The sequence below is a fragment of the Podarcis cretensis genome (genome assembly GCF_951804945.1).
Source record: "Podarcis cretensis genome assembly, chromosome: 5".
NCBI lineage: Eukaryota > Metazoa > Chordata > Lepidosauria > Squamata > Lacertidae > Podarcis > Podarcis cretensis.
Window position 1 is genome coordinate 38,779,369 of NC_137174.1, and position 18,667 is coordinate 38,798,035.

General features: G+C 40.8%; 1 protein-coding gene across 3 annotated transcripts in view; it reads right to left on the reverse strand.

Moving 5' to 3' along the window:
- BLNK (B cell linker) overlaps positions 1–18,667 on the reverse strand; it is a 99,150-nt gene that overhangs the window by 52,886 nt on the left and 27,597 nt on the right. For all 3 annotated transcript variants that reach the window (XM_079978435.1, XM_079978433.1, XM_079978434.1), the window contains one exon: positions 5,383–5,429. In XM_079978435.1, the coding sequence (XP_079834561.1) occupies positions 5,383–5,429 (47 nt within the window). The remainder of the gene's footprint in view (positions 1–5,382; positions 5,430–18,667) is intronic.

Below are 18,667 nucleotides of genomic sequence, written 5' to 3' on the forward strand. Positions count from 1 at the left end.
GGCACTCCTGTCTTCCACTGCCTCCCACAGTTTGGTCAGACTCATGCTGGTGGCTTCGAGAACACTATCCAACCATCTCTGTCGCCCCCTTCTCCTTGTGCCCTCCATCTTTCCCAACATCGGGGTCTTTTCCAGGGAGTCTTCTCTTCTCATGAGGTGGCCAAAGTATTGGAGCCTCAGCTTCATGATCTGTCCTTCCAGTGAGCACTCAGGGCTGATTTCCTTAAGAATGGATAGGTTTGATCATCTTGCAGTCCATGGGACTCTCAAGAGGCTCCTCCAGCACCATAATTCAAAAGCATCAATTCTTCAGCGATCAGCCTTCTTTATGGTCCAGCTCTCACTTCCATACATCACTACTGGGAAAACCATAGCTTTAACTAGACGGAGCTTTGTTGGCAAGGTGATGTCTCTGCTTTTTAAGATGCTGTCTAGGTTTGTCATTGCTTTTCTCCCATAAGCAGGCGTCTTTTAATATATCTATATATGTATCAGTAAAAATATTTTTTCTTGAAGTATTTCAAATGTTTTAACCAAGCAACATAGCTAAAGAAACACACAGCATAGTTTTATACATGCCTACTCAGAAGTAAACCATGCTGAGTTCATGGGGCACACAGCCAGGTAAGTGAGTATAGGGTTACTCTATACTCTGTAGAGAGACAGAAACATCTCCCTCTTTATGTCTTTGGAATGTAACATGAAGCTGGAAATTTGCTGTTTGAAAATGGTTTACCACAGAATTTTTTCCATTATTTGTGCAGCTCTCAGACCATGGAATATGAGTGATTTAAAATTTCCATTATTAGGATACCATGACACATAATGGCAGAAGAATTGGGTTTATTTTGTTGCATAAGAAAACTAAAATACAACAACATTTTGTTTTCCCGTGTTTGAATGCACTATTTGTGTCAGTTGTTGTTTTACAAAAAGACAGTGGGCTTATACCTTGTATGGGAGAACAGAATTTTGAATTTGCATTTCTTAAAAGTGAGCTGTCCAGGAGATATACATCTTAAAGTCATAAAAGAGGTAAACTGTCTTCCCACTTAGACTGCAGTCTTATGCACTCTCATCAAGGAGTAAGCCCCATTTAACACTTGAGTAAACATGCACGGAAGTTCACAGTTAGTGTGCTAATTCATTAGTAATTGTGCTAATTAAAGACCAGTATTTCCAAATAAATGAAATTAATTAGAGAATGCTATGAACAACAAATCAGAATTGGAAAAACAGACAGGGGGAAATGTGCCAATGTGGAATCATTTGCACATTTCTCTTTTTTATGAAATAGCAAAAATACAATTGTAGGTTGCAATGTGCCATTAAAAAAAAATATAGTTCAAACTATTACTAGTTAGCTAAAACTTTTAAATTTGAGAATACTTTTCTCTTTTTGTTTGGGATAATACTTTAAGGCAATTTCAGCTGTGTTTTGTGACATGGCTTTTATAGCATGGGGCAATCATAGCAACAATCGAGCGTTCTGGTCCTCAGATTGGAACGAGGCCTGGTGTATGGCGACATCACACTAGGCACAAATAACTTCAGAGTCGAATGCGAAAGAGATAGGACTTCAGATTACTAGATGCATCTGTTCACAGTTTCCTTCCTTACAGAGCTTGAGAATCTAAATGTGCAGTTTCTTCATGCTTGAGTGAAAGGCAAGTTTCTTCTCACTGCTGAGGTCCAGGTGCAGTACTTTCTACCAGACTGTCTGGAAAGAGGGAAGGGTGGGGGCGGGGGTCTCAGACCTTGCAAAAATGGCAAGGCCTCATCTTTGTTATTTTATCTTCTGGTTCAGATGAGCAGGGCAAATTGTTAATTATTCTAAACCGTGGTATTGCTGGAGGTGGTTCAGGAGTCCTGCACCCTGGGTTTTTCCATCTCGTCTCAGATTGACTGCTCCCTCCAAAACACTTTGAAAATAATCAACTTTGCTTTCTCCCCTGAAGTTTACATCTACACATATAAATTTACATATACAAATGTATACAAAAGTGCCCTGCTGCTAGGATATGTTTACTGTGGCAAAATAAACCAATACAGTGGTACCTCGGGTTAAGTACTTAATTTGTTCCGGAGGTCCATACTTAACCTGAAACTGTTCTTAACCTGAAGCACCACTTTAGCTAATGGGGCCTCCTGCTGCCGCCGTGCCGCCAGAGCTCGATTTCTGTTCTTATTCTGAAGCAAAGTTCTTAACCTGAAGCACTATTTCTAGGTTAGCGGAGTTTGTAACCTGAAGCGTATGTAACCTGAGGTACCACTGTATAGGCATATATTGTATTGGGTTGCATGCCTCTGAATACATTTGAGTTTTCATGCTGAAGAATTTTGGTTTCTTTGCACTGGAATTGTAATTGTTTTGATGCACACATTTCTCACCCCACTGTGAGGATACAATGCATCATTTTGTAAAAATAAGTCAGTGCATGTGTAATTAATTTGAAGTCATTGGAGAACGTGCATAAACGTCAGCCATTGTGCAGATTCAACAGATACCATGGTGAATAAGCAAAACTGAACAGCATAAGCAGGGGACATTGTCAGGTGAATACGTTTAGTCTCCAAGTGATGTTGGGAAATGTGCATGACTTGGCAACATGAATAGGGCACTTCATGCATTACTCTTCCACTTTGCAAATTCCTCACTTGGATATTATGCATATTGCCTGCTCATGCTGCTAAAACACAGCAAATTCTCTGTGATGTGTGCTCAATATGCACAATGGCCACACATTCTGAAATCATGTTAACCACATAATGTGTGTATGTAGAATATATTCATATCCAAATGCATAATTTGTTCCAGATACTCACAAAGAGGGAAAAAATGTATTTCCATAATTATAGACTTCTTTTATCAGTGATCCTGATAAATCAAGGAGAATATATTATATAAGAGTATATGAGAGAGAACCTTTGATGGGAATTCTGGAATATGACGGCTGATTACTTCCTGGAATTTCTTCACATGACACTTCAGGCACTCCCAAAGATATGCTTCCTTCTCATTTTGACCCTACTGAATCTGAATTCCTACATCAATAGTTTCTCAACAAAGGATGTGCAGTAGGAAATTAATGTATTACGTGTAACTGAAAGTCTCCCAAGCAATTGTTGAAACGGCCATGGAGTGAAAGATCATGGCTTTGTACAAAGTTACCCAGCAAGTGTAACATATGAGGAAGTTTTTAAAAGATGCTGTGGCGCCACAGTTACACTTTATATTCTAAGCGATCTTCTATTGCATTCTGGTAAATATAGGTGCATATTTTCTTCTCATAAGGAAGCAGTTACATAATGTGAATCACCACATGACAGACCCTTGTTTACTGATGGGAATGGCTGCCAGCAAATAAATTGTCCATACAAACAGCAGCTGAAATAAGTTTTTGGGTTTTTTTCTAACGAAAATAAAACAGGAAACTGGATACAAAAATCTTTAAAATGCACATTCACCAACTTTTTAGACCAACTAGAAACATTCTAGGAAAGAGCCTGTATGGGAGAAACAGGCTGTGCGCACACTATACCTTTAAAGCACATTCAAAGCACATCCTCCTCCCCAAATAAACCTAGGAATTATAGTTTGTTAAGGGTGCTGGGAATAGTAGCTCTATGAGGAATAAACTCTGCAGCCATAGAGCTGGAAGTTGGGGGCTAAGCTAAGCTAGCTAAATCTTCCTGGGTACCAATCAAGGAATACCATGAAGATTTAGTGAGTAATGTGCAATATTTTTTAAAAAATGTGAATATAAAATATGAAACATCTGTGTTCACCCTAACCTTTCCAGACATAACTCACACGAGTTACTGCTTAATGAGCACTGCAAGGGAGACTAGAATTTAGTACTTTGCATGTTGCAAAAACTGGTGTGAATCTTACAGATAATTGTCTGGTTTGGGCCTGTAATTTGGAAATATATTCTCAAGAAGGAGTTATAATTATGGTGCAGTCACTGTGTTGAAAACAAAGACAGTTCTGGGCTCGAAATGTTTACAAAAATATGTTATTTTTCCAGGGTTCTTTTACTTACTTATGACCAACGTTTAGGCACTTAGAAATTAAGAAGATATTTAAATAGAAAATGTCCTGAATGACATTGGAGGGTATTTTCACACAAGAGTCCTGATCAAAATTCTTTTACTTCAGAGCTGTTTTGCTTGAGCAATTTGATGTGCAATCCTATGCATAGATACTCAGAAGTAAACCTAACAGCTCAATGGTATTTAATCTTACATAAGTGTGTATAGAACCACAACCTAAGACTTACTTTTATGTAGCAGGAAGTTTGCTGATTGAAACAGCATCCATATACTTTCCCACCTTTATTTCATGTAATAAACCAACCTTTCTTTCCCAGTGTGGGGCATAAGGTTAAGGGTAAATGTGTATTCATAACAGATTCCACTTTCTCTTGAAGGTGTGCATTGAGTATGTACGAGTGCTGGACACACCTGTGGGCTCAGATGCAAACCTTGCAACACCTGCAACTAAAAAAAGTGTAACCTGTCCTGTGTATAATTACACTAGCAAGGATTTTTAAGCTCAGACTTGGAAGTGAGGACACACGTCTAGCAAACAGGACTTCATTTGGAAATTATTAGAACAAGCTGGAAGTGATAAAAAAATAACATTATGGCATCATATGTCAATACTTAGTTAAGTATCAAATAGATGGTATTTAATCACACAAATAATTAAGAGAAGAATATCAGGGATCAGAACAGACCATATGTGGTTTTCAAGTAAAGCTGAATTAATAGAGACTGGGTTAATTTGTCTTTCCTTTAGAAGTTATATCATTTGTAAATACACTTTTGACTTGCTTTTTAAACAAATATTTCTTCTTTTGATAATGGTACATTTTACTGTTTATAGGAAACCATTTATGATGTTTGGACCATTTATACATCCATATATTAACTTATGTGTTACATATATATGTGTGTGTGAATATACTTAATGTACTTAATATATTTATAATTCAGAATTAAGAACAGACTAATATATTTGTATCCAATCTGCTGCTTTGAGTCTGATCTTTATTTTTTGCTTTTGCTTTTGTCTTGTTTTTCAGTTTACTTTGTGCATGATTGAATCACAAAATAAAATAAACTCATAGTGTTTATGGCTGATATAGGCTGAAATACCCAAACGGAAGGTGGAATTTATTCTGCAAGGCCAAGCCAGTTTGTTCTAATCCAAACACAAAATAAATATAGCAGTTTGGATGATTCTCTTCTATGTAAAAAAAAAAGGGGGGGGAATGAAAGGAGGATATTAAATTAAATATGAATCATACAAAATTAACTATGAATTGCAGCAAAACATCTGTTCACTTTGTGAAGGCCAAAAAAGTGAAAACTTACGGCTGGTCCATTATACAGAATCTGTTCATCTCATATTCTGATAAATTCTGAAAGAGAGAGAGAGAGAGAGAGAGAGAAGTGTTTTTGTAGGGAACAGCCAAAACAAATGAGGAGTTAATTGAAACTGAGTTTCACTTTAGCTGGAGGACAGTTAGATTACTCTGTGGAGTTAAGTAATCATATTCTTTTAATGCCACTGAAGGATTAAGTCCTGGTTACTTATTAACTCTTTATTACTAACACCTGGTGATACTGTGGAGGGGAAGTGGCACATGTTGTACAGTGCAAAATCTTCCCAGGAATGTTGTGCATAAAAAACCCCACACAGGTTAATGAATGATTATTAAAACTGCAAGCAAGAGGATTAATTGGATGTGTCTCCTTTTTGGAGCTTCCACAGAATGTCCACTGAGGCTCCAGGAGTCTTGCAGTCCTTGAGCGTTTGAGGGAAAGGAGAGGCGTCAAAGAACACTGCTACTCAGAAATGAAGGCATTCAGGGCTCTCCCATACTTCCACTTGCCCCATGGCTAGAAGGCACAGGTCCAACGTTTTCTGCTTGTCCCATACTTTCTAGGCATGAGTCCAAGCAGTTTTCCATTTGCCTCACTGCTTTCCTCAGGAAAACTCACTCTTTACAGATGAATTGGAGCAAACACCATTTACCACGTTTTATGCTCATGAATGCATGACAGGATGCCATCCAAATCTTGATTTCTACCAGTGGAGGCCCCATCCAGTGCCTCTCCACTCTGCCATTGGTGTTCAGTGAGTCTTTGCCCTTGGCCATGACTCCTCATCTAGAGAACTTAACATCACCAAACCCAATTTTATTCCTATTTATTTAGAAGATTTTTTTTTTGGCTTCCTCCAGTTGAACTATTGGGTTGCCGTATCACTAGGATTATAAATATTACTATTGCACACAATGACAAATTTGTATTACTGTTATCACTCAGACAAATAACATATATTTTAGCACAGACTTCAGTGTTTATTTGCAGACCCTTTCAAACTGAAGACAGCAACGTTCTGTTTATAAAGTTTTCACTGCATTTTTTATCTTGATGTAACATAAGCTTGAGCGTGTCATTTTTACAAAATTTATAACCATCTGTCTACTTGCACACAAGCTGAATTTGATAGATTTACCATTTCTGCTGTGTTCCAAAAGCAAAAAGCAGGGTGAACTTCAAAACAGGGCTTTAAAACCCCAACTTTATCGCAGAAACATGAGAACCAGATAGCATGGAAAGCATGAGTTCAGTTCCTCAGATAAGATAACTTAAGAAAGTTCATGTCCTCCCTGCAACTACACATGACCCCCCAAACCTTTCCAGAAGGTCAAGGGCCCTTTCTGAGCGATGTAGGATGAGACATGGGGAACGCAACTTTTGTTCTGTAAAGTACCTTAAGTTAACTAGTCTTCAGCTGAAATCCATGATTTCTGCCAATACAAATCCAGAGTGATAGTCATGTTGAAGTTCTGCAGTGAAAGCAAGACTTACTCTTTGGACATCTAATATATTGATTGTGGGGTGAAGGTTGGCACATACCTATGCACAGGTAAACACACAATGGGTTTAGAAAAACAAATTGCAAACAGTCTGTCCAAAAGGTCAAGAAATGCTAGAGGTGCTTGTCAGTGGGACAAAGCCCAAAGGTAAGGTAAGTTCAGTGACCATGCACCTTTTCAGTCTTCCTAGCTTTGCTATTCAACAGCTGTAGTGAGAAAACAAATCATCTTGACCAAGCTCAAATGAGCAAAATTAAATCTGATTATTTCTAGCTCTGCAGTTTCAGCCTTAGTATGCCTTTGCCTACGTTGTTAACTAGTGCTGACTTTCAGGTCAGAAGCAGAGTGATCTTGTTGCCTCACTGGTTTCTGAATATTATTAACATTTTGTAAATCCTGGTTGGGATTTTTTTTGGAGGGGAGGGGGAGAAACTACTAAGAAAGTTTGGTTGGGAGAGTCAATTTTTGCACTGAGCTTTACCTCCAGGCCTACTGTAGACCACTGAACTCCACATGCGGACCCACCAAAAAACTGTAATCTTGACTTCACCTTTAAATCCATGCTTCACCAATAACCCTGCCTGGGTAATATAATGTTTATTTTCAAGAACTGGCAATCCTGTTCTCTTCACAAGTGTGGAATGGAATCCAGTCCAGGTTCTGAAATCAAATCTGGAATATTGCTGGCTCAGCTAAAACTGATTTCAGAGTGGAACTAAGTGTTTCCACCAACCCTCAACCCATATATATATGGCATATGCAGTATCTCAGCAAAACTGTGTATCTACAGACTGTTTTCAAATTCAAATGTACTGTATCCCTGCTTCTCATTATGATTCTTATCTGCATTAGGAAAATGTGGCATTTCAGACTCTAGAAAACCATCTATATTTAATACTAATCCTGTAATTATACTGTAAGACAAAACAGAAAACTAGTTTCACACACTGTATGTACCATAATTAGGGGATGCCTGACTAGGTCTCGAAATCAGCAAATTCCTATGGATATATATATATATATATGGATAAGGAAAGGGGCAGACAGCTTTTTTTTCTGCCTCAATTCATGTGCCATTAAGATCTGCATGAGAAGCAGAAATTTAATGGGTAGAGCTTCCCCCGCTTGGCTGGTACATCAGTTGCACCTATTCCTGATATGCTCAGACCTGACTATGGTCCTATATGTATTAGCTACATCTCGATTTGACTACTGTAACATGCTCTATCAGGATCTGCCTTGCAGATTTGTTTCAGTCTGGGTTCAAGCCTGTTATGAGTTACTTGTAAAGGATGACTTTTACGGAAAGCAAGACAGGGAGAGAGGAACCTTGCTCCTGCTTCTTGCTCTCTCACTCTCTCTGCAGTTTTTGATACCACTGAACATGGTATCCTCCTGGGCTGGCTCTGGGGAATGTGAATCAGGGGTGCGGTGCCACAGTGGTTCCAGTCCTACTTACAGGACCTATGGGATGAAGGTGGTGCTGTGGTCTAAACCACCGAGCCTCTTGGGTTTGGCGATCAGAAGGTTGGCAGTTCCTATCCCCACGATGGGATGAGCTCCCGTTGCTCTGTCCCAGCTCCTGCCAACCTAGTAGTTTGAAAGCACGCCAGTGCAAGTAGATAAATAGGTACTGTTGTGGCGGGAAGGTAAATGGCGTTTGCGTGTGCTCTGGTTTCCGTCCCGGTGTTCCGTTGCACCAGAAGCAGTTTAGTCATGCTGACCACATGACTCAGACAGCTGTCTGTGGACAAATGCCGACTCCCTCAGCCTGAAAGCAAGAGGAGTGCCACAACCCTGTAGTCGCCTTTGACTGGACTTAACTGTCCAGGGATCCTTTACCTTTTTTCTTTTTTACTTATGGGACCAAGTCCAGAAAGCAGCGTTGGGAGAGTGCTTTTTGACTCCCTAGCAGTTCCACTATGTGGTGCCACAGGGCACTTGTTTTAACCCAACTGCTATTTAACATCTATATAAAGCAGCTGGGAGCAGTCATTAGGAGTTTGGGGTCACAGTACTGTCAGTACGATGATGATACTCAGGGTTATTGCTCCCTAACATCTGACTTGGGAGAGGCCATGTAGCAACGCCTGGAGTCCGTGGTAGGATGGATGAGGGATTTTTATTTATTTATTTATTTTTAAGTTGGCAACCCTGGAAAGGAATTACTACAATACTGTGCAGCTTAGTATAGTCACTATTCTGATTCAGATCAGAAATCGAGGTAGTATTTATTAGGATTTGCCAAAATAATTTACCACCCAAAACTGGAAATAAAACAGTTACTATCATTTGGACAGACTGATCTTGGGAATTAACATATTAGATATACTTCCTATAAAACAGAGTGCTTAATGTTTGGAAAGTCTCGGTTCACTTTGTCAAACTTTTTGGTTATTCTAGAAGGATTTTTGCATTCATCTAGGGAGTAATTAAGGATTTTATTGGTCAGTTAACTATTATTAATAATAACAACAATCATTTTATTATTTATACCCTGCCCATCTGGCTGGGTTTCCCCAGTCACTCTGGACAGCTTACAACACGTATAAAACCACACCTAGTAGTTAGATGGCAAGTACTGTTTATTGATAGCTCAATGGTCTGAACCTCAAGTTCACTGGAATGTGATTAATTGAAAATAAACCTAGAAATGAGTTACTCTAGCATTGTGCTGTAGTAACTCCCTTCTTCCATGTGTACAGTGGTGCCTTGGGTTACATACGCTTCAGGTTACATACACTTCAGGTTACAGACTCCACTAACCCAGAAATAGTACCTCGGGTTAAGAACTTTGCTTCAGGATGAGAACAGAAATCGTGCTCCAGCGGCGTGGCGGGAGCGGGAGGCCCCATTAACTAAAGCGGTGGTTCAGGTTAAGAACAGTTTTAGGTTAAAAACAGACCTCCGGAACGAATTAAGTACTTAACCCGAGGTACCACTGTATAAAATGCTTCAGAAACTCTGGCACAAACATTCATTCTGGCTTTCCTCCACCTCTTGATTTTGCTCACATGCCGGCTAGCCTGAAAACCATGCATGCTTGGTTTAAAAGAAAAACAAATCACCATTTGCCTTTAAGGAAGTAGACTGTGCTCCTGCCTTCAAATAAAAACTTCCTGCATTGTAACATCTGTTGAGAAGTCACTTCCTAAAGCAAATTTGTTGATGGCTACGCAAATGTCCCACACCATCCTTTTTTCAGGCAACATTAAAGACTTCATGTATGCAAACACCCATAACCCACACTGTTAGCCGCTTTGAGACTCCTTAAAGGGAGTGAAAGGCGGGATATCAAATCCAAACTCTTCTTCTTCTTCTTCTTCACCCTAGGAAAGGTGTAGCTTTTCTTATGTGTACTCTGGTACATTTGCAGTTTAATGCTCTACTTTTCCTGTACAATACCAAACAGTGGGTGGGGGATATGAGCAACACACACACACAATTCTGAATGCTAAAATATCCCAGCTAGTAATGCCCTCTGTGACCATTTCAGCATTTGGCAACCAGTGGATGCTTTTACAACCCCTAATTAGCTGCGTCAGCCAAGTCAGTAAATTAATACTGAGATAATCCTTTTTTCGCCTGTCTCTTTTGGACTCTTATCGCTTGCTTTCCAAAGCTTTTCTAACAAGAGCTTGGAATGGGTTCCCAGCATTCCTTGCAGCTAGACAAAAAAAGAGAGAGAAATATTGGGCTAATTAGTATGGAATGGTGCTTGTTTTATGAGTTATACAGAAATGAATTAGTCAATTTGAAATTTCTTCCCAGAGTTCAAAGTTAAAATCTGAATGTTCTGAATAATAACCTGCTTCCCCCAAAATAAGATCCGAAGTCCAAATCTTCTTCCCATTTAAAAAGAAAACATTTTAATCATATTCCACTTTTCTTAAAAACAAAACAAAACCGAAGAGGACTAACAAACACAAACATAATTTAAGAATGTATCAGTTACCAAACACTGCAAAACAATAAGGAAAAAAAAAACCATATAGACTACTGGCAGTGTATGGAATCAAATACTTGCCCCCCCCCCCCCCGCCCCCGGAATATGAAGGTTTGTAGGCTATTAATAAATTTGAACTGAACCAAGTGGGAGGAACATGGTTGTATTCTTTGAAATGTATTCTAGAAGGATGTGGAAGTCAAGAGAAGGTTATATTTCCAGTATTAGTTAAAGTATGTAAGGTGTGAAAATAACCTTGAGGTTGTGGAGTAATGTATGTACGTCTAAGTTTCTCTAAGCCGCAAACTGAGGTTACAAAGTCAAATAGCACCTCTCATCCTGGCATGTGAGGATATCTGGTGGAAAACCAGAGTTCGGAAACATAGAGGAGGGCATGTGACCAGTGAAAACGGAAAATATGCATTGATTGAAGCAAGGAGATAATTTGGTTTCAAAGCCATTTCAGCGTAGAAAACTCTGACATCTGGCGGTCTTAATGAAAAGTGCATTTTAAAAACTCTTCTCAGAAGCAGTTTTATGTCATGCGAATTGAAAGCCAGGGTTCTGAGATATTTTTAAACGAAAGTGAACTGTGGAAAAAAAGAAATGGGAAAGGGCTTTTATAGCACTCAAATTCTTTTTATGAATGTACTGTGTGCTTTGATGTGCTGTATTTGTGGCATCTAGAATTCAAGCTGCTTTCCCAGATATGCCATGGTCAGGAAGACGATTCCTGTTCACACCAAAGTTGCTTGGTCATTTATCTTAACATTCTTATTGTGTCCAGAAATTAGTTATATCATACTTTTTCACTAATGCAATGACTCCTGCATTTGTCATGTTTTATCCTTTTCTTCCTATGCTGTTGGGCAACACAATTTGCTTTTCTGTTTCTTGCAAATTGGGCCAGAGCTACAAAATTAGAACTTGGAAAAACTTGCAAGACTGGATCGTGTCAGACACACCAGAACTTTAATAGGCCATATCCTGAACAAAGGAAAAACTAATGGTGAGTAGAGTTTTAAAACTACACTTCTCATTTAATAGTAAAGTGATCTTGCAGGCATCTAAAAGAAACATTTATGTATTAATCTGTATGCTTTTACTGGATTCCACTTGTTGGAAGCAGGAATGTGCTAAATTAAGCCTAAAATAAGGCATGAGTGTGCTGCATATTTGTGTCTACACAAAACAAGGGCAGTTGTGGTGTTTCAGAAAGGAAATGAACAAACATTGACAAGAAGGGCAACTGTGAGCGACAGAACCACGGAACCAGTAACAAGGGCCTGGAGTGTGATAAAGAGGGAAAGAATTGAAAAGTAAAAGTGATGTAAAGTGGTACCTCGGGTCAAGAACTTAATTTGTTCTGGAGGTCCGTTCTTAACCTGAAACTGTTTTTAACCCGAAGCACCACTTTAGCTAATGGGGCCTCCCGCTGCCGCCGCACCGCCAGAGCACAAGTTCTGTTCTCATCCTGAAGCAAAGTTCTTAACCCGAGGTACAATTTCTGGGTTAGCGGAGTCTGTAACCTGAAGCGTCTGTAACCTGAAGCGTATGTAACCCGAGGTACTACTGTACAACACCTGCTCAACTTTGTAACAGACCTGTTGAACATATCCCTGTTACAGTTAATTTTGCTCCAGTCTTACAGATGGGAGATTGAAACTCCCATGAGTGTGGTGTGTGGTGTGGGAGAGAATCGTGCACTCAGGATCCTGCCTTAAGGTTGGACCACATTATCTTCCAAATCCTAACATCGTGATAAGTATGCATGAATGAGAAAAATAAATAAAAGATACCTAAGAATGTATTAAATCTTTTTCTTTATGCAACTGCTGCAGCCAGAATAACCTATGCACAAATGTGGAAGGACGAAAACAGTCCAACCAAAGAGGATTGGCGGAATGAGTTAATAGAATATGTGGAGTTAGTGATGCTGACGGTAAAGTTAAGAAACCAGGATGAACATACCATAAGAGAGGAGTGGGAAACCTTTCGAGAATATTTAAAGCGTTATAGCAGTTACATAAATCTCCAAGTAGGACTAGATATAGGAACAGCAGCTAAATTAATTACAAGGTGTAGAAAGATATTGTCAGGGAACTGCCATCGGAGCCAAGGGTGGAGGCACGGCTCCCCAATGACGCCAGAGAGGGGACCAGCAAGGGGAGAGGGGGAGCTTCCTCTGGGGAAGGAAATCAGCGTGACGCCAGGAAGAAAGGGGAGGCTGAGAGGGCTTCGGAGGGAGGGCTCCGAGACTCTTCCACCAGCAGGGAGAGCACAGGACCTCCGCTGGGCACGCCCACTCTGCGCAGAAAGCTTCCGCGCAGGGAGGCTAGGCGGAGACTTGGTGTCAAAGAACTTTTATGTTGGAAGAAGTTCAGGAAACGCTCACTGACGGATTCTGCCAGTGATTGAGACAGCCACGGTGTAAGGGCTGTCCAGCCAGGGAAAAGTTTTAGCCAGGCAACCCAGCTTGGAGCGGTTGCGGCTTACGCACAAGCAACCCCAATTCCCATTACAGCTATATAGCCCAACTAAGAGTCAAAAGGAACACCATGGTGGGAGGTGTGGGGAAGTCAAATAATGTAGGATAATGAAGAATATTGTGAAATGGGTGTACCAATTTATGGTAAAAGCACAAATTAATTTTTTTTAGAAGAAGAAGAAGAAGAAGAGTTAGGATTTGATATCCCGCCTTTCGCTCCCCTTCAGGAGTCTCAAAGCGGCTAACACTCTCCTTTCCCTTCCTCCCCCACAACAAACACTCTGTGAGGTGAGTGGGGCTGAGAGACTTCAAAGAAGTGAGACTGGCCCAAGGTCACCCAGCAGCTGCATGTGGAGGAGCGGAGACGTGAACCCGGGTCCCCAGATTACGAGACTACCGCTCTTAACCACTACACCACACTGGCTCTCTTTTAACTTAAAAAGAATAAGCCCTGCCCCCCCCCCAGTTCTCATAGCTTTCACACATATTGTTTAAAAGGTTAATAATCAGCATAAAAAGAGCAAAATAGATTCAAACCATCCAAAAAGCTTAATAGCATAACATATTGCAAATTAAAATAATGTGCATCCTTGCATGCCAACATAAGATCCAGACAGGACACATTTCAGCTGCATGTTATATTTGGAACAGTCTTTTCAAATTCTGCTTTCTGCCTCTTCATGTTCCTGTTATAAAAAACTCATAAGGATGTTTACATAAAAACCTGTAAGGATAAATTATTAATTTTCTACTTTAAAAATATTTCCATATGGGTGTTATTTGGAAGTATTCTATTTTGAAAGTGTAAGACTGAGTAATCTTATGCCTTTCTAAGCTGTTACATTTATCATTAATGGTTGTATTCTTTCACTATTACTTGGAAAATTTAACAACAACAACAACAACTCCAGAAAACACCCAAGCTGTGTATTCAAAGACACAACTCTCTCCTGAAATCTGAGAGCTCTAAGCATAGACTTGTGCTATGACTGGCGTTGACTTTCTGACACATTGGAGTTCATTCATTCTAGCAAATTGCCTCTGGTTTCTGGATGCCTCAAGTGTGGTAGCATTTGCAAATGACCAGCAGTAGATCAGAAGTGGCTCACTGCTGGAGAAGGGTCCAACAGGAGCTTTCTGGTGTTTCTGCTTGACTGTTTGGAAACCACTTTGTGACTCCAGTATAGTGTCACATATGAAATGCCTCTTTGACTCTACTAACAATTTGTGTGTCCTTGCATCCAACAGAAGCTAACATCATCGGTTGTATCCAGCTAAATAATTTCAGGGTTGAGCCACTGAAATTAATGTACCTCAGTAACTTAAGCCCATTGCTTTCTACAGATCCACTCTTACTTAAGCTTGGATACAATTCAGCCTTTATTTGAAATTTTGATTGTCTTTCCGCTCAGTAGGTGCCACGGCAGGGTAGAAAATACCCAAAATACAAAATCACATAATACAAAATACAAAAACCATTTTAAACTGTAAAAGTAGTTAAAACCACAAAGCAGGCTAACCTATCATTTCAATGCAATACAATAGAACATTGAAAATGCAGGGGCGAACAAGCCAGTCTTTCCATAGTACCAAAATGATAAAAAGGTTGGGTGCTAAGTACACTTTTAAGGGAAGGGCATTCCAAAAGTAGGACATCACTTCAAAGAGGGCTCTTTCTCTCCTCACCACATAACATGCCTCGCCGAGCCATGGCACACAGAGAAGAACTTCCTCTGAAGATTAGACTATTTCAGTTTGTATCAAGGTTCCCGTAAAATTATATTTAGCTGCAATGATGCAATAGTAGCTTGCAGTTTAGTGTGATCGAGCCTGCCAGCTCTATGTTCCTCTTGCCAGCATAATTCCTTCCTTCTTAAGCCTGCCTTCGTACTACTTATATATTTTGGATAGTGTGATAGTCCTAGCATCAGTTCAGAAGCTACCTTGCCGACTGCATTTTGCTACAGATAAACTGTACTCTGCTGAATCAATGGGTTGGGAAAACCAGCAGGTTCCTTAGCTGTTCTAAATCAGATGATAAACAGCCTACTGATGACTACACCATTCATGTTATTTTTAATAGGGTGGGAGGGATCCTTTCAAAAATAACAAGAAATGGTAGCCCGTCCAAGAGAATATAAAACTCTAGTGTTGAAGAAGGCAGAATATCAGAAGGATCTCTGGCATGAACAGAAGATGCCTGCTTTGGGTAGACACTCCTCTAATTTTTGGCAGTTGTCGTTCATGAGACTAATACAAACATTGATGCTCAGCCCCTGCATTCAACGTGGGAAGTCCAATTTTGTCTCTAGGTAACATACCTGCTAGATTTGCTTTCTATTTGAATGACATTTCTAAGATCGTTGCCAGTGCCTTCAGGGGCCCAGCCTGTCATGGTCCCCAGCTCTGCGGTTCCACAGGCCTCTGAAGAGAAGGCTCAGATGAAGAGAAGGCTCGGGACACTTTCCACAGGGGAGAGCTTCTCCTGTGCCTTCCTAGCTGGAGGATGGTCCTCCTTGAACCTAGAGAACTGCTTCCCAGAAGCCCCTCCATCTTCTGGATCAGGGATGTCTAACCACTGATCCATCAAACGTTGTTGAAATCCAACTTCCATCAGCCATAGCCAGTATGGCCTATAGTCAGGAATAATTTAATTTAATTTTAAAAAAAATTATACACACTTCTCACCCACATGTCTCAAAGCACTTAGGGAGGTGGAGTCCAACAACACCTTGAGAGCACCAGTTTCCCCATCCCTTTCTTAGACCTTTCAAAAGACAGAAGATACAAAATCAATCCTCTCTGTAACAGAATACTATGTAGAGCATCTCTAAAGCATACCTACTATAGACCCATTCATTTCAGTGAACATCATTCCCACAATAGTGTGCATAGGATTGGAACCTTATTTGTTCTGGAGTTGAAGAAAGGGGCGTGTATGGGAGGGTGGGGATCAACTACAAAAAATTAATCTTCAGTAAGACAGATCCTGAAAGACAGATCCTGAAGCTGAGACTCCAATACTTTGGCCACCTCATGAGAAGAGAAGACTCCCTGGAAAAGACCCTGATGTTGGGAAAGATGGAGGGCACAAGGAGAAGGGGACGACAGAGGACGAGATGGTTGGATAGTGTTCTCGAAGCTACCAGCATGAGTTTGACCAAACTGCGGGAGGCAGTGGAAGACAGGAGTGCCTGGCATGCTCCGGTCCATGGGGTCACGAAGAGTCGGACACAACTAAATGACTAAGCAACAACAACAACAAGGGAGATCAACATTGTTGCTAAACATTATGCTGATTTTCTTTTTAGGAACCCTAGAATTCTGGGCAAATGAAATCTCTCATAGCTATATAACCTAGTTTTAAGAAAGTTGTTGAACAACTCAGCAACGCTTTGTATCTTGTCACCCAGCCTGCATGGTCATGGGAAGATACCTTTTGATCCGAGTTCAGCATTTGATTCTATTCATAGGGAATCGCTCAGAGAGAGAGAGAGAGAGAGAGAGAGAAAAGGAGTCAATTAAATGTGGATGTCAGATTCCTTTTGTTTGGGGTTTACAACTTCAAGGGCTTGCTCAGAATTAAAAGGTCAATTGACTGTTTCCAGTGGTGGAACACATGGGTGTCTCTTGGCCCCTTTGAATACTGACAGTGTGGCCAGAGGTCAGCTAAAAGCAATATCCAGCCCTAGAGATAACGACTTTTTATTTTGGGGAAATGGGCTCATTTCTTATCCAGAATAGACTTTGTGGGTTAGGAATCCAATCACCCAAATCAGCTCTCCTGTAATAATGCAACGTATTTTGAGTTTAGTCTTGCGTTCCACTCTGGGATACAGATTTTGTATCTGATGCAGCAGGGCTCTTATATTCAGATGTCCTTTCCTTCAAATAATCATGCAGCATTACATAGGGTGGAGGCTGCGGCGATGCAGTGGCTGTAGTGCCCTCCTGATAGCTGCACTGCTGCTGCTGCTCACCACGATCAAGGTGGGGTTGGCCAAGGCAGCAGTGAGGTTGGGAGAGCTCTGGACTGGCAGTGGCAACATCCTGCAGATGTGCAAATATGTATAGCCACTGTCAACCTGGAGCGCTTGCTCACAGCTCCCCAGCACCAATAGACACAGCACCAGCACTGCACTGCATCCAACTCAGCCCACTGCTGGATGGAACTTAATATGCAATGTGTGCATTCCTAATCAGGTAGCAATGCTAACTATCAACTGCATACTTAAGCCTTTTGCTTGGGAGGTTAGGCCAGTTAATAAACAATTCTGGGGCAGATGGATCAATCTTTGACTCTTGATTTGCAGTGAGCCCAAATATTTCCATGGAAACCTGACCTTCTGGACATACCTGGCACCAAGAACAGGAGATAAAGCCAAATCTTATGGTTTAAATTTATATTTTAATGTTGTTCCTGTTCCTGTTCCTGTTACCTGCCCAAAGAACTTAGTGATTTGGGAGGGGGCAACACAGTGTCAGATGTTCCAGGGGCACAGAACAGGCCATTATTGTCCTCCACCTCAAACCATCTCAGACCACTGGCCATGCTGGCAAGGGCTGATGAGAGTTGGAGCCCAATAATATCAGGAGGGGCAGCAGGCTTCCGCCATTCCTGGGCTATGTTATATTAGAATGCTCCCCGCTGTCTCCTGGTTGACCCTAGGCAATATCCACATAGGGTTTAAATAGGGATAAAATGGAAAGGGGAAGAAACTCATATTTACTGCCTTGAGTTTATAGGAAAAGTGGTACAGGAAAAAAAGATGATGATGATAACACAAAATGGTTCAAATGTGGCTTTATCCCAGTAGCCTCATTTTTTATGACTTCTTTTTTCCCCTTTTAGCTTGACAAAGATTTTCACTTCCTGCCTTTCAGCCTCTTGCAAGAAAATGCTCTAAAGCCAGGGTGGGGAACTTGTGGCCCCATGGATGTTTCCCAGTACCTAGTACCTCTAGCCAGCATGACCAATGATCAGAGATTATGGGAACTGTAGTCCAATAACATCAGGACAGTCACACCTTTCCCAACCTGTCAGCCTCTGTGTGTCTTTGGAGCTTTCAGGAGAAATAGGCAAAGTCAAGAGCCCTAGCAAGGCAGGGAACATACAGGGCTTTGGGCAACTCCAAGTGGCCCTTCTAAATCAGCCATAGGAGGTGTTTTTGGAGGAAGCTATAACCAAATGAAGACTCATGTCCTCTGAGCAGGCCTGGAGTGTAGCAGGCTCCACCTCACTAGAGGAGCTGACTTGCTGGTTCAAGGGCCGTCACCTTATTTTGTAGTCTTCAGCTTCTGAAAGGCTGAGGAGGCAGAGATGCTGCAGAGGACTCA